This window comes from Dermacentor variabilis, chromosome 1 (genome assembly GCF_050947875.1).
Source record: "Dermacentor variabilis isolate Ectoservices chromosome 1, ASM5094787v1, whole genome shotgun sequence".
NCBI classification, from domain to species: domain Eukaryota; kingdom Metazoa; phylum Arthropoda; class Arachnida; order Ixodida; family Ixodidae; genus Dermacentor; species Dermacentor variabilis.
Genome location: NC_134568.1, coordinates 25,495,216 through 25,510,777, shown reverse-complemented (window position 1 = coordinate 25,510,777; position 15,562 = coordinate 25,495,216). Strand labels below are relative to the sequence as shown.

General features: G+C 42.4%; 1 protein-coding gene across 1 annotated transcript in view; it reads right to left on the bottom strand.

Moving 5' to 3' along the window:
• Positions 1–15,467, bottom strand: part of LOC142575914 (uncharacterized) — a 134,282-nt gene extending 118,815 nt beyond the window's left edge. The window contains exons 1-5 of the mRNA XM_075685714.1: positions 15,423–15,467; positions 15,004–15,060; positions 11,619–11,666; positions 9,693–9,788; positions 1,139–1,183 (exon numbers count right to left, since the gene is read on the bottom strand). Coding sequence (XP_075541829.1) covers positions 1,139–1,183; positions 9,693–9,737 — 90 coding nt within the window. The 5' untranslated portion in view covers positions 9,738–9,788; positions 11,619–11,666; positions 15,004–15,060; positions 15,423–15,467. The remainder of the gene's footprint in view (positions 1–1,138; positions 1,184–9,692; positions 9,789–11,618; positions 11,667–15,003; positions 15,061–15,422) is intronic.
• Positions 15,468–15,562: the final 95 nt, after the last annotated feature.

The window sequence follows — 15,562 nt, the reverse complement described above, 5'->3', positions numbered from 1 at the left end:
TGCACATCAGTCAGCAGCAGCACACAGGTGCACGGCGTTATAACATCCACCACAGAGTGTGCTACAACCCCGGCGACCAAGTGTGGGTTAGGACTCCCGTTCGCCGCCGTGGCCTTAGTGAAAAGTTGCTCAGCCGGTATTTTGGCCCATACAAAGTGCTGCGCCGCATTAGTGACCTGAACTACGAAGTCGTTCCGGACAGTGCGGCTCAAACACGGCACAGACAACAACCTAGCCGTGGCATCATTCACGTCGTACGCATGAAGCCACATGTTGCGCGTTTGTTATTGTAATTTTTTTTCTCCATTTATTCATTCTTTGTTTGTGCTCATATTTGCAGCTAATGTGGTTACCTCTCCGATTCTTGAGACTCTGCATGTCACGCATCGCCACTACTGTACTTGTGGCTTTCCTGTCGCTGTGACTGTGTTCTTTGCGCAAGCATCTGCCTTGACCATTGTTTCTTTGCCCCCTCTTTTTCTTACACCACTTTTTCACCACAGAGCCGCTTGTCTTTACGAGGGAGGGGGAAAATGCCACCTGCAGTAATGGGCACAGTGCAAGAGAAGAGGCAGGAAGAACAAGGAAGAAGCGCGTGTGCTACCCCCGCCCAGCTAGGTCCCACCGCCACGTTTTTCAGGAGCCAGCTGTCTGCATTAAACGTTGCGCGTCCTCTTTGAAGACAAGCGACAATATGATTATGAGGCACGCCGAAGCGGAAAACTCCGGATTAATTTTGACCACCTGGGGTTCTTTAGCATGCACCCAATGCACAGTACTACATGGATGTTCTTGCATTTTGACCCCACTGAAATGCGGCCGCAATGGCCAGGATTTGATCCTGCACCCTTGGCTTGGCTGCGCAACACCAAAACCACTATACCATCCCAGCGAGAAGCAAGGGTTCAAAATACCTGCTCAAGAGCATTTCAACTTTGGGCCACCACACTCTATTCCCTAATCTTTAGTTGACCGGATACTGCCTACCATAATAACAATTTTACATCTAACTTTGGACATTACCCATGTAATAACATATGTGTGTACATATTCACAAGAAACTGTTTTCCAATGCTTGCCATGCTTTAATGTTGATGCTACTTCAGTGAAAAGGAGATCAAAAATGGAGATCAATTACCATTCCAATTTCATCTAATAATACAGGGGGTTCTGTTTTACAAATCTGAAAATAGAGAAAAAGAAGCATTAATTTCAGTACATTCACATCTATCATATTGCCCAACACGTCTAGAATTCAAGATGATGACATGTCTCCTACTGAGTGAGGAAGTGAGACATCAGGGGTAATGTGATTGGGAGACGGTGGCGGCACAGATGCTCTGGCAATGTGGAGCATATAAGCACTTGCAAAAGCAATGTTTAAAATTGCCTCTCGTTTCAATTTTTGTTGAATTAAAGAAACGAAATCGCAACCACAGGTTCTTTTAGTTTATATAAATATTGATACAGTGTGTAAATAAGATTCGGAGTTTTGTTCAAGGAAAGGGGGCACAGTTACTTGGTGGCAATACTGGTGCTGGGTTGCACCAGAGAGAGTGATTATGAAGAGGCATTATTTTCTGCAACCCTTCAGGAAGCACGGCTCAGTGTCTCATGCAAGGCACACGTTGCGGCAGCACCTTACAGTGCTCCACCCAGATAAGCGCGTCGTCAGAAGTCAACCCCCCTCCCCATCCCTTTCCTGATCGCGGCCTCATAAGGCAGGAGCAGTCTCTCCTGCTGCGCCTAAGGATTGGCTGCTTGTAGACGGCAACCTGAAGGTACAGAAAGGGCCTGGCTCCATCCTCAGCCTGCTTAGCATGCAGCAACACCGAGACATTCAGTACAGCCCTTCGTTCTGCCCCACTTTCTCCAAAAGGAAAGCTCCTCTCTACAGATAATTTTGACAACTTGGGCTACCTAAGGTCTCAGCATCGTAACTGCTGTTCCCAAGCTGGCACCACAGCTTCACCTTCAGGCACCTTCTCATGTTCCTGGAGGACACGGGGCTATTGTGTAACTTGTAAATACACCGCCTGGTTACCGCAGACAGCCAAGGGCTCTGTGACCGCCTCGACCTTCTCTCTCTTCTTTCCTCTTGCACCAGATGATCATGTAAACATGGAGTGATGGTGGCACGGAGGAAAAGTACTGGCATTAACTGCATATGATGCATGCATACATGCATATATGGATCATGGTGCTTAAGTTGAGTCGAGTTGATTTGTAACTACCACGTTTATATCACAATAATTCTGAAATTTGCAAAGCTGGAAAACAGGTGCACATATTTAGCATGCCACAAGTGATGAGTCACAGCTGGCTTAGAATTGATGCATTGTAACTGTGCTGCAAGATTTGCAATTAAAGATCCCTGATAAAATTGCACCACTACAGCCAGAAAGAGGTTTAATCTATTAAAAAGGTCCTGCGCTACAGTCTGCATGTATGGCTTTAAAAGAAACTATGTACACATTGCCATTTTTTTGCTAAGTTTTAATGCTGCTGTAATTGCAATGTACAGAAGATTAAGCATGGAGAAAAATTACTGGTTCACCTATCCTCGAAAATTAAGAATGCTGTGTCTCAGAGTTCTGAAAAAGAAAAATACAAGTTTACTTTTATAGTTAAAATAAAAGTGTCCAAGAAAGGTCCCCATATATAATGCTGGACAATAATCTGCTTGGCGTCTAAATTATGTTGTTCATGCCCCGGCTATAAGGATGTGGCAAAAAAAAAAAAAAGTGTCTTCCAAGAGAGCTTGTGCCTTATAGTCAACCTGCATTCTTCTGGAAGAAAACTGCTTTTTGACTATTCCTGCTGTCACATTACACCGATGTTGCTTCAGTTTCAGGGAGGAGGGGAGAGGAGACCAAACATAAAAATCAATGGCCAGTTTGTCTATACCCGATGATGAAGGCTGCTGTTTCAAGGTGCTGGAAAAAAAATGTGACCTTTCATATTTCATCTACAAACAATGATCACATGATAGGCTAGGCAATAACCTGCTTTTTATGTATTTCACAGAAATATTGTTGCAATAAGCCCTTAAACTTTCCAGCTCAGAGAGCCTCAACAATTTTCAAAGCATGACAGAGGGTACCTCAATGCAGTCGTCTATGCCATGATTGGGATGGATGCAGGACAGAAACAAAGTTCCATCTCCTAAAGTAGTTCTTGCCCTGTAGTATATGTTCCTGTGTTAACGCTCTGTACCATCCTCCTTAATTGATGGAAGTAGTCTACATGCATTTTTAAGCAGTTCTTTAGATAACGCATAACGATGACGACTATTGAGTGTTAGTTTTGTAACTGCAGTTATGGCATTTCATCGTGTACTTCATCAAATTTTATATATTTGCATTGTACCTAAAAAAATGGACCGCTTATTCGCTACATTTATATCCTGTATGCACCTTGTAAGCTTACTGCACTTACTGAGTGTATATTCAAACATTACCTAAAACTTTGCATTAAAGGGACACTAAAGGCAAATACTAAGTCGACGTGGACTGTTTAATAATAATAATAATAATATTTGGGGCTTTACGTGCAAAAACCACTTTCTGATTATGAGGCACGCCATAGTGGAGGACTCCGGAAATTTTGACCACCTGGGGTTCTTTAACGTGCACCTAAATCTAAGCACACGGGTGTTTTCGCATTTCGCCCCCACCGAAATGCGGCCGCCGTGGCCGGGATTCGATCCCGCGACCTCGTGCTCAGCAGCCCAACACCATAGCCACTGAGCAACCACGGCGGGTTTGGACTGTTTAAACACCTTTCCAGAAACCTCGTGATGCTCGTTTCGTGCCAAGAAAAGACTTAGTTTACGAGAAAATTGTATCTGAAGGGTCCGAATAACTTTTTTTAAATTCAAAAATCCCGCCACCAACCAGCGGAGTGGTGACGTTGCATACACCACCACTGCCCTTTGCTGCCGTCGGGGAGTAAAACGGCATCCGACAGACGGCGGCACCGAGCCAAGACAGAGCGGTGGATTCGCCGCTACAACTGCTTTTTGGTCAAGTGGCGTAAACCGTTCGGGCATCCCGCGACATCACATGGAAGTTGAATTCTCCGCTACTTGTAGTTGGAGCAAGTTTCACGAGCCAGCACAACCAGCACAGCACTACGTGATCAGGAAAGTACTGAAACGCCAAAGCGTGGGCAGAGCAGAGGCGAGTGAAAACGAAACCTTTCGACTGCCCACGTCGTGGTCAATGGTAATTTCAATGAGTTATTTTTCCTAAACATGAAATGGAACTGGACAAGTAGCATTTTACTTCACCTATGTTATAATACGAGGATGTTTCTTGCAAGGAGCAGCTGAGTACTAGTGACAGAATTTAACTGAGGAGTGCTTTCATCATCGGGCACATGCTTGAATAGGTTTTAATGTTACAAAACTGCACAGTGGGTTATGAGGGATGCCGCAGTGGTGAGTTCCAGATATTGGCAAGTTCCACCTGCCGTTCTTTAAGGTACATTCAAAGCACAGCACACGGGAGTTTCATTGTGCCCCTTCGGAATGCAACCACCACGGCCAGGAACCAAACCCGTGACCTCGTGCTCAGCAGCTCAATGACATAGCCACTAAGCCACCATGGTTTGGGTGCTAGTGTCTACTGACTTTGGAGCAAGTGTCTATGGGAGCTGCAAGCATGATGGTTCAGCCAACTTGGGAATAATGCATAATAGTTGGATTTGCCTTAACTTCATCTTTCCGGCTCCAAACAGCTTTGCAGATTTGCAAATTTATCACTTTCAACAATATGTTACGCTATAAATGCAACAATTCACAATGGTTATATGTGTGTGTAGAGAGTTACGATCTTGCTGTGTTAGGAAACTATGATTGCTTGGAAATTTATAAAGACAAAATGCAATAAATAATGTCACAAGAACGCCTAAAGCCACAAGCACAAAGATTCGGCAAATCTATGTATTGCCCGTCATTCTCATGGTAGCTGAAAGCTCGGAGTGCCATAGTTTTCACTAGTAATTTTTGTAAGGAACTATGGCAGCACTTGTCATACATGAAATTGCAAGTGGAATTACACCATCTGTCTCCTGCTCATTGAATGCAGATGTACAGTTAGTCCCCAGTCAAAATTAGCACCACTAAAATTTTCTACTAACCATGGTGCGTAGCCTGCTGCTGGACTGCAATTCACTCAGACACTGCATAGACAGAATCTGTAGCTCTGCTACATCAATCTCCAAAGTACTATCGCACTCAGTACGAGCTACAATGCAAAAGCACTTGGCAACGTGGTAGTGAGTTGTATCTCATACTGAGCAGGACATTACACACCAGATGACAGTGGATGCGACTTTTTCATGTCACACCGGCTTTCCTGGAAATTGAGACTACCCTTTTTCAAACATTACGGGTCGATTCCATAAGAGATCGAACATATTTAACACTTTATATTGTTCTGATAATTTTGCACATTACGCACACATGGCTGAATATCCCTAAACTACTACTCGTTTTTAAATAAAGCTATTGGTAAATGGGAAAAAAATCATCAGAGATTGTCGGGCAGCAACGACTGTTTTACAAAATGTGCTTTTTCTTAAATTCACAACATTGCTCTAGGCCATAAGTACAATATAGCAAATATCTTTATGTCCAATGCCAATAGAAGTAAAGGTGAAGTATCTCACGGCATTTTCTGGATCTGTGCACAAGGTAACCTTCAAACAAAAATTCTAGAAAACACTACATTTTTAAAGCATGCTCCTCTTTGTTCCTACTTCTCTATACATCTCAGGTTGTTGCTATTTACAGCAGAGATACGCCTTTGTGTGGATAATGAGCCTGTTCATTTTTATTCTTCTACTAATTTTTAAAGTACTAAATTTTTTTTATTCAAAGCATCAAAATTAGAAACATGCTACTTCATTGCAAGAAGTCTATGAAAAGAAACTCTCTCAATCTCATTCAAACTCACTCAAACTGTTCTCCGAGGACTGCGGGATAATATGAGAGAACATGTTGCATCATTTTTATTGCAGCAAAGTTACAAATGTTCGGATAGTGCATCGCATGCGCAACGTGAAGACGTGGGATCGTTCCCCATCTGCGGCAAGATGTTTTTTCCTCCACTTTCACTGCCATTAATTTATCATTTCTTTAATTCAATTAGTAAGTACAAGTAATTTCCCCTATGTTTTCCTTGATGTCATTGTTTGTTGGCTTCTCATGAGATAGTGTTCGCATAGTGTGTTTGAATAGAGTGGTCCATACAGCCGAAATGAGCATTTCTTGTGAAAAGGTAATACAAGGACACGCCTCCTTCTCTTCTGAGCTTTGCTCAACGGCGAGAACAAGGTAATTGCAGTCGCTGTAAAATGTTTTCAGAAAGCAAATGAACATCTTAACGAAATGCACTAGCATCATGACTTCAGTACAGTGGCCAATATTCCTCATCAACAGGCAGTATAACCAATGGCAGCTGTCCTTTCTTTAATCTGATTGCATGGCATGGAATTGGCATCTCAGATGTTAACGAATACATTCACTCAATGCGTCTGCTGTGTTGTGCTATTCCAGAATTAAAAGGTTGTTATGAAAGGCAAAGATGCCTTGTGCTCCGTGATAGCAGTCACCAAGAGAGTTGGTTTAGTTAACACAAAAGTCTTCATTTTTGCACCAGATGCGATCAACCAGAGTTCAAAAAGTTTCGATTATGTGAAGCTTGGTGGCAGTACTTTTGGCTACAGACAAAACATGTTTTGAGTGAGTCATGTCTGGTCTGCATAGCTAAACATTCAATAAACAGATGCCCTGTACACGGGTCACGAGTTCCCACCTCTTCCTTTTTTACATCACGGAAGCACTCAATCCCACTCGCAAGTGCAAACATCAGCTGGATGTCCTTTAGCTTGCCTTATTTATTTAGTATCTAATATCATACCCTCAGGGCCCAATGGGCATTACAGAGGGGGTGGGTACATGGTTTACAAAAAAAAAGCATTCAAACCTATAAGGACAAGGATAAGATAAACAGACAGTAGGAGCAGCAAAATAAAAGGAAAAAAAAAAAACAGCAATATTCGAGTCATATTAAAAGATGATCTGTCCCAGCGGTCTTGAATGATGATGCACCGGCTAAGGTGGCAATAGAAGAGGGAGGCCGGTTCCATTCATAACAGGTGCTCGGCATAAAGAACGCAGGAACATGTCAGTGCGACAAAGAGGAACAGCTACCTTATTGCTGTGATCGATACGGGAGGATAAGTACACTGGCTGCAAAATGAGTTGCTGATTCAATGAACGGTGATGGAACACTTAATGGAATAAACAAAGGCACAAGATGTTGCGCCGAGTTTGAAGGTTAGGAAGGGTAAGCAACGATTTCATCTGTCAGACACTAGCGGTACGTGAATAGTTCGACATAATAAAACGAGCTGATTGATTCTGAAGGGATTCTATGGATTAAATGAGAGTGCGGTATGCCGGATCCCAAACAGCACACGCATATTCGAGTTTCGGACGAACGAATGTTTGATAAAGCATTAATTTTAGGCGCTGTGGAGATTGGAAAAAAATTGCATCGGAAATAACCGAGAGTGCGATTTGCATTACCTATGACGTAGTCAATGCGAGTATGCCATGACAAGTCATCAGACATGATGACTTGTCAATTACAGTTTTGCAATCATTTCAGATGCAGACTGCATTACTTTGCAGTTTTCTGCCGTGGGTTGTGAAGAGAAGCTTGATGCTTTACAACTACTTCGACTCTGTCACATGAGTCATGTATTCCCATGTCCGGTTGCAGAGAACAGCAAGTTTACTTATTCATAATTTTTCTGTGACTTGCAACGCCGTCACTTAGGTGACGGGGCTTTGTGGGGGGACTTCAGGACACTCGTGGATTTTGCTTAATGCAAAACAAGCATGGGCTGCATCGTGCGACATGTCATTGCTTATAACAATGTAACTGCGTGTTGTTTTTCTGATGGTTACAACACAGGTGAAAACTGACATTTGCTTTTTGTGCCAATGATAGGATCAAATTGCACTTGAAACAATGGCAGTCCAGTTTTTTCCAAAGTCAAAATGCAGAATGAGGGATGCTTGCCAGTCACATTGTTTTGCTTCACGAATGGCTGCAGCGTGTGTCCGTTATATATAGTCGTGAGAAACCCACTTGGAGATTCACTTAGCTAGTTCCTTCATAAACGAAGTCAAGTGCGATGTTACCTTTATAATGTCTCCATTTTCCCACACCTCGTATGTGACCTCAGCCTTGTGTAGGGCCCCTAATGTTCTGATTGTTATTCTATCGCTCATACGACACAGTTCACAGTCTCCTAGACAGCATTTCCCTGTTGGTGAGAAGCAGGCACACAGTTCTTTCAAGTCCTCGATGGTATAGGCGTCACCTATATATATTTTTATGTGCAGAAACACAGAGCTCAGTGTTGGCACACTCCACACAAAGGCACACTTCTTTGCGGAGAGCACACAAAACCCATTTCAGACAAAGTGAATCAACTTCGACAACGCCACTAAAGTGTCCAGATTAACCACCTTGAACACACAATAGGCCTCTCATATTTAGCGGGACATAAATCCTCTGGGCTGTCTTCCCTGTTTGGGTGATGCTGTGAGCACCCATACTCATCTTTTGTGTAGTAGTCCATGACGGTCTGCACCATCTTGAAGGCTTAAACGAGGATCTGGGGCTGTTCATATGCAGTTGCTTCTTATGAAAACTTTGTGCCTTGTGAATCATGTACTTTGATAAACTTGGCATGGCAACCTGGATAACTTGTGGATCAAGATTCACAGGCAGCAGTATCAACAATTGTAGGCACTATTGATAAGATGTAGATGCTCTGTAGGGTTTGCTCAAGTTTCCCAGTCATTCAAGGCAGTCATCACAACTGTTCCTTGAGGGTCCAGGACTATCTGTACTATCGGTTCTCCCAAACTGACCCCTGATCTAATTCTGACTGGCACAGCACTTCCAATTTTGTTCTGCTTCCTTTTTGCATAAGCTTTTCTTCATCTTTAAAGAATGCGACTGGAGAGCTTGAAGGGGCAAACAGCAATGAACTCTATGTACTTGTTGAGCTCACCGGCTGTTTCTCCCTCAGAGACGAAGACATCAGCGGTATCATCAGAGTCCAAGAGGGAGACCAAATCCTTGTACCATTTGAAAGATTATTGTCAGATCTGATCTCCATCTCTAATTGATACAAGGCCTTCCGCAATATAGAGACATGAACATCTCCAACACTACAGAAACTTCACTGGAATGAAACTTTATTTTTTTGCCACCATGTGGTAGTCAGCACAAAAAACTCGGTCGCGGTTTTAAGGTCTGAGCATAGCTACGTTCTGAGCGAGTGCAGGAACTGTCACAGAACCAATATTAAGCGTGCTTTCAAAGCCTAAATGCTATGTCCCACCTCAGCAACCACATACGTTTCTGCTTACACAAGTGCAGAGGTGCAGGGCACCAAGCCTCAAGTGGCTGTATCCAGTGGCCTGAAACATGCCTGAAAGCAAGCAGAGCTGTAAAGGGTCTCACGACTCGGGTCTCATGCAAGACAGAACACCTGCAACCACCAAAAAGTGCAAATGGTAGCCTAAATAAACAGTTCCAAAAAACATAACATAAAGCCTAGAAGTTTCTCATTGCACTTGGCTTACTGGCAGAGCTGCACACCTCGCTATCCTCTGTGCAGATGGGCGTTGCTGTCTTCACTGTCATCTGCACATATCGTCTGTGCTTAAACACTGTCTGAACAGGCTCACAGACACACTGCAGAAGGCAAACATCATTAGCTCACTGTCTATTTCCATAGCTTTCATTTTGGCACTTTGCTGAAAGAAATAAAGAATGGAGGGTTGTGAACATGCTCGCTACCTGTTGATAAGGAATATTAGCTGCTGTACTGAAGCCACAAACTATGCAAGTGCATTTTGTTCAAACAGTTCTTTCCCTTTCTGAAAACATTTTCCACTGAATGCAAATACTTCATTCTTGTCACTGTGCACGGCTCAGAAGAGAAGGAGGCATCTCCTTGCATTACCTTTTCACAAGAAATGCTCATTTTTGCACAGAAATGCTCACTTCTGCACTATGGACCAATCTCTCAAAACACAATATTCGAATATTTGTAACTCAGTTCCAATAAAACTGATGCAACATTTTTTTTCATACTAGTATTCTGCAGTCCTCAGAGAACAATTTGGGTGACCCTGAACGAGACTGAGTGGGGGGGCGGGGGCATTTTTATAGACTTTTCAATAAAGCAACATTTTTTAAAATTTTGATGTTCTGAGTAAAAAAAATTATTACTTAAAGAATTGGTAGAAGAATAAAAATGCACAGGTTTGTTATTCACCTGAATGCCTACCTCTGCTGTAAATCACAAGCTGGGATGCACAGAGAGGTAGAAACAGAGTCCCAAAGGTGAGCACGTTTGAAAAATGTAGCGCTTTCAAGAATTAAAAAAAAAAAAGTTTGTTTGCAAATCCAGGAAATGTCATCAACTACTTACTTCTATTAGCACTGGAAATAAAGACATTTGCTATATTCTTTTTGTGTGGCCTAGAGTAATGCTGTGAATTTAAAAAGAACATTTATTAAAGCTGTCGTTGCTGCCAAACGACCTTTGATGATTTTTTTCAGTTTACTAATAGCTTTCGTCAAAAAGAAGTAGCAGTTGGGCACTATCCAGCCATGCATGCATAATGTGCAACATTATCAGAAAATAAGAAAATTACAAATATACCCCATGTTTCAACCTCTCATGGAATTGATGTGCGCTGACTTTTCCAACACAATCTCAAGGCACTGCACCATGTATCTTTTTTTTTTTTTTCACCATATGTGCATATTTTGCTGCTCTGTGCTGCTGTGTTCATACTGTATTTCCAAAGTGGACAATCACTTACTTAATCCTGCTAGACCCCTGCTAAATTTAGCAATCCAGTGAAATCACTTGGCAGTTTAAACTGGCCTTGCAGTGCGCTCAACCACTATTTCAGAAACGGAGGCAACCCACACCATAACTCAGAAGGTTAGTGAAATGTCATAGAAGTTATGACCACAGCCGATTCAATGAAGAAAAAAGTTGCATTACAATCCATTCATTCATATATGTAGCCCTAGCCATCATTGCTAACATGTTACTTGCAAAGGACACAAACAGCACTTTCATTTTAAATATGTACATGCTTAAGTTTGTGCTAGCCAAGCTGCTGTGTCGTTGCTATAGAGCTCAGTTCAAGTTTGTTTCACTTTAAGTGAAGGTAGTCATGGACTCGTGTATCCTCACCGTCCAAAATAACTGAACAGAATAACTGAAAGAGTGTAAAGCAACAATTCTCTTTTACTACGTGAAAAATCTCATAGATTTTTTTTGTCCCCCTTTCTACAAAGCTGATATCTGTCTCTAACTTACCCTCACAACTTCACCTGGAATTTGTGACCGATTTTCTTATCATTCTTAAAGATACAGCATATTTAATGTATGTTTTATACAGACGTTGGTTGCATGCTTGTATTAGGTTGTAGTTTGTTGGCACGGTGAAAAGTTCCCCTGGCAATCAGTCTGAAAAGTAGACCTCATAGTCACTTACTCACCACTTGAGGTTCACATAAAGGTGGTGTGCCATTAGTCTTCTTATCATTCTGAAAGACATAGCAAATTTATCACATGTTACACAGCACACAGAGGTCATCAGATATTGTCTACAAGTCTTCCAACTCAACGCAAGTGCCAGCAAATTTCAGCAAAGTTGCCACAAGTTCAATCTATCCACCCTCTATGTTCAATTATATTGCAAAGGTACGCAAACCTGTGCTTCCTCCTTCTATCACAGAAAAGTGTTGGAAGAGTGCTATTTATGGAAAGAACGAAGCAGCACTCCCTAAGGTGAAGAAACTGTACATTAGCCCTGACACACACGCACATGAAACAAAAAGCAAAAGTCAGGCAGTTCAACACAAGATGAAACCCCCCTGGTTGCTCATAGCTCACACATATCAGCAGAGAGCCTTGCAGCCTTCGAGGTGCTAACTAAAGAGAATATAGTGCGTTTCTGAGTAGTCCCACTGTACAAATAGCATCAAGTAGAGCCCTGGCTTACATTCACACATCAGGACAGTTGCCTGCCAAAAGCATAAACAACTGAAGTACTCTTCCCACCAAATACCCCAAGCACATTCAGCAAATCTACTTCCATACGCCCTCGTATGGGGCTAATCAATGGCAGTAAATGAACAGCGGCTTTCACACATGAAATCACAGTTTACAATACAAGACTGCCATTCCTCTTGTCTCTGGCACTGTGCTGTGTGCTTCGAGGAACGGTTGCAAAATTTTCTTCATATGCCAACTTGAAGGGACACTAATGGAAGAAGTTGAATCTAACTATAGTGGTAATTTCATCTTTGAAAATTCAATTTGCACTTCTATATTTAAAAAAAAAATACAGCAGAAAACCAACGTGAAACTTCCCTTACTTGCATTTCGCACCCAAATCGTGACATCGATGGCTGCAGTTTTGCCTCACAGATTGCCCCATATTTTGGTGTATCTAGGCCCTTCTTGTGCAGGAAGTTCATGAATGTTTCAAGGTTGAATCTTTACTCACCATCAAATACAATGCAATTCCTTATTATTAATAAACAACTGAATAGTGCCAAATGAATGCTGTCTTAATCTATGACCCCACGGGGAGCTCATGCGGGAACTACAAGGCGACGTTAACATCCATGCATCTTTAATTTTCGAGTCCTATCTTGACAACCACTATTCCCCCCATCGCAAAACTGACCTATTTGCAATTCCCATAGTTTAATCTACAAAGCTAGCGGGTCTTTACCCATTCCTCTTCTATGCACCTTTGCCAGCAAAAAGAAAAAAAAAACAATGCTAAGCACGAAAACGGTACACCGAACAAATGAGAGATGACCACATATTGGTTACATGCACCACCTCTTTCCTAAAACTGAGTGTTCATAATAGTAACCAGGTTCTAACCAGAGAAACTTTCACTGCCCTTGTCTGCTGAAGTTTGCAGGTTTCCTTTTCAGTGTGCACAGTCATTGGCTTATGTCCATTGAATCTAAATGTCCTTATAATTCCCAAGCTTCCACTGATAGCAAGGATGCTCAAATGCTGCCACAGTCCACGTGATGATGGCATCATAATTGTTAGTCAAAGAACGACAAACAGCATATAAAAGTAATAATGCTGTGAAAAAGGCAAACTTCCCCCACCTTTATGGCTTTCAAGTGACTAAAATATAATGTTAAACACGAGTGGCAAGTTACACTTCAGGAATCACAAACACATCAGTTCTGCTATAAGCTGATGCTTGGCAAGCCAGAAGAGATGCAGACCTCAACACCAGCGGTGGTGCCATATCAAAACTACCCCAACTGCTCTCTCACTGACATCATGGAAATTGGCACTGTCTGATCAGCACCAAGAAGGATTGCATCACACTCAAAAGTGGACAAAGATTTAACCTAACAACTTTTGTGACTTTTCTTGTAGCTTTTCTTGTTCATTGAAGCAAGTATACTTCAGAATCATTGGTATTAAGCTGACGTCAGTTGTGTCGTGACTATGGGTTAAAATTCTGAAGAGAGAAGTTTGACCTTCATTTTCCCCAAAACATTTTCCTGTCAAAATATAAATACAAAGAAACTCTTGAAAGTATATTTTACCTCTTTAAACTAATTTAGTGTATCTTGCTCCTGCCTCCTCAACATCACCTGCATGCACACTTTTCAGAGTGAAATGGGCAACATGCACACAGCCTTATGAGTCATGAACAGCTAGTTTGCAGACTGCTCTGCAGAAAGGGCATGGAGATAGGTCAAAATGACAGCATCGCCCACTCTTGACTCCTACCAGGGAGAGGGCCAACTTTATATACGTATAATTGGTCATAACTACATACTTTGTTGAAACCACACTTCAATAACAGCTTTAAAACCTATTTTAAGGTGTCTTCAGTAATGTTCAAAGAAAGAAAGGGAGTAGGCAAAACATACTTCAGTGAGTTCATTAATAAATGTGTCGGCCAAATAATATCAGCTAAGTTTTGAAGACCGACAATAGTACCAAAGAGTTTTGTCTGTTCATAAACTTAAAGCATGACCTTAATACTCGTGTGCAACTCATTCAAGTTATATTAAGTGCCATAGACAACGAAACTCCATGTTTATGCTTCATCCACGAAATCGTCTCAGAAATACTGCTTCTCGTACTCAGACAAAGCTTAAATGCAAGTTTCTGCTTTGTCTCAGAACACTTCCACTTGGAAAAAAAGCGTGGCGTCGTGCATTGGTAGGTCATCAGGCGCGGCCCGGATGGTGTTGCGGCTTGTTTAAGCTTCCTACAAGATCTGCCGACGTCAGCTGCTTGGGCTACGATGGAAACGAGACGCTATTCTGAACAGCAACATACTGGCGCCCGTTTCATGGCTGGCTTGAACAAGCGAATCGTTGCCCGATCGCTTTCATATCCGAACACATATGGCATGCACAGTTGCATTGTACTGCGCATAAATATATATATATATATATATATACATGCAGAACGTGAAAACTCTTGCGTCGAGTTGAACGCTAGCCAGAGGGCTTCGTGAACGCGCAACGTTTGCTACAAGATACGATTCCTCCGCTCGCTGAGCTATGTGATCAGGCCAGGCGTACACTGTCAGTACGGAAAGCCACTGCGTCCGGTTACACAACCATTTGCGCATCCGCAGAACTACACATCCTTCGACTTGGGGCGATTTCTTGACATTCCACAGGTGGCAACAAACGATTCTGTGATGTGCAATTCAGTTTTATTAGCGAAACATGCGATCTTGCACAGCATTGACCGAAGACGTGCATGCGTTCTAGCGCAACGAAAAACTGCGTTAAAGTGAGCAGTGCAATTACTTCGAAGACAGATGGGGTTACTGCAAGTAGGTACACACGTGTACGTAAATGAATCCACACTTACACAATCTGTCGCACTGTTACTTGTCTGTCGGTGCTTCTTCGGGACTCGTCCAGTCACCTAATGGAGAACACGTAAAGATTTTTTTTTCTTTTTTTAAGGATTGCAATCACCACGTGGGATCTTCTACGCAAGTTCACGAGCAAAACAGAACTACACTTTTGGTGTCCCTATCTTCAGAAAAATAAACTCTCTCCCTTTACAACTTTACAAGGCAAATTGTTGGCTGCTCGCAGGCGCCGGGAAGTCCGAAGCACGATACGCAACTTCCAAACTTCCAAAGTACAGCACATCGCAAAGCGTAAGACAAGACTAACATTTGTATCCCGGCTATCTTGTTCGTCCTCATCGTCGGAAATCAGGATCACCTCGTTTTTTTCTATCAGTGGTTTTAAAAACGCCTTCATTGATGACATTACTACCTCATTTGGAATCACAATGGCAACAACGGCTGTGGCGCCTCGGTGCGCGCGTTAGAGCAGAGTAGCGAGGAGAGTAGCGTGCATTCTCACTTAAGGTAGGGTGGTGCCACCTTTTGTAGTGTTTTTGCCGTGCGACGTGC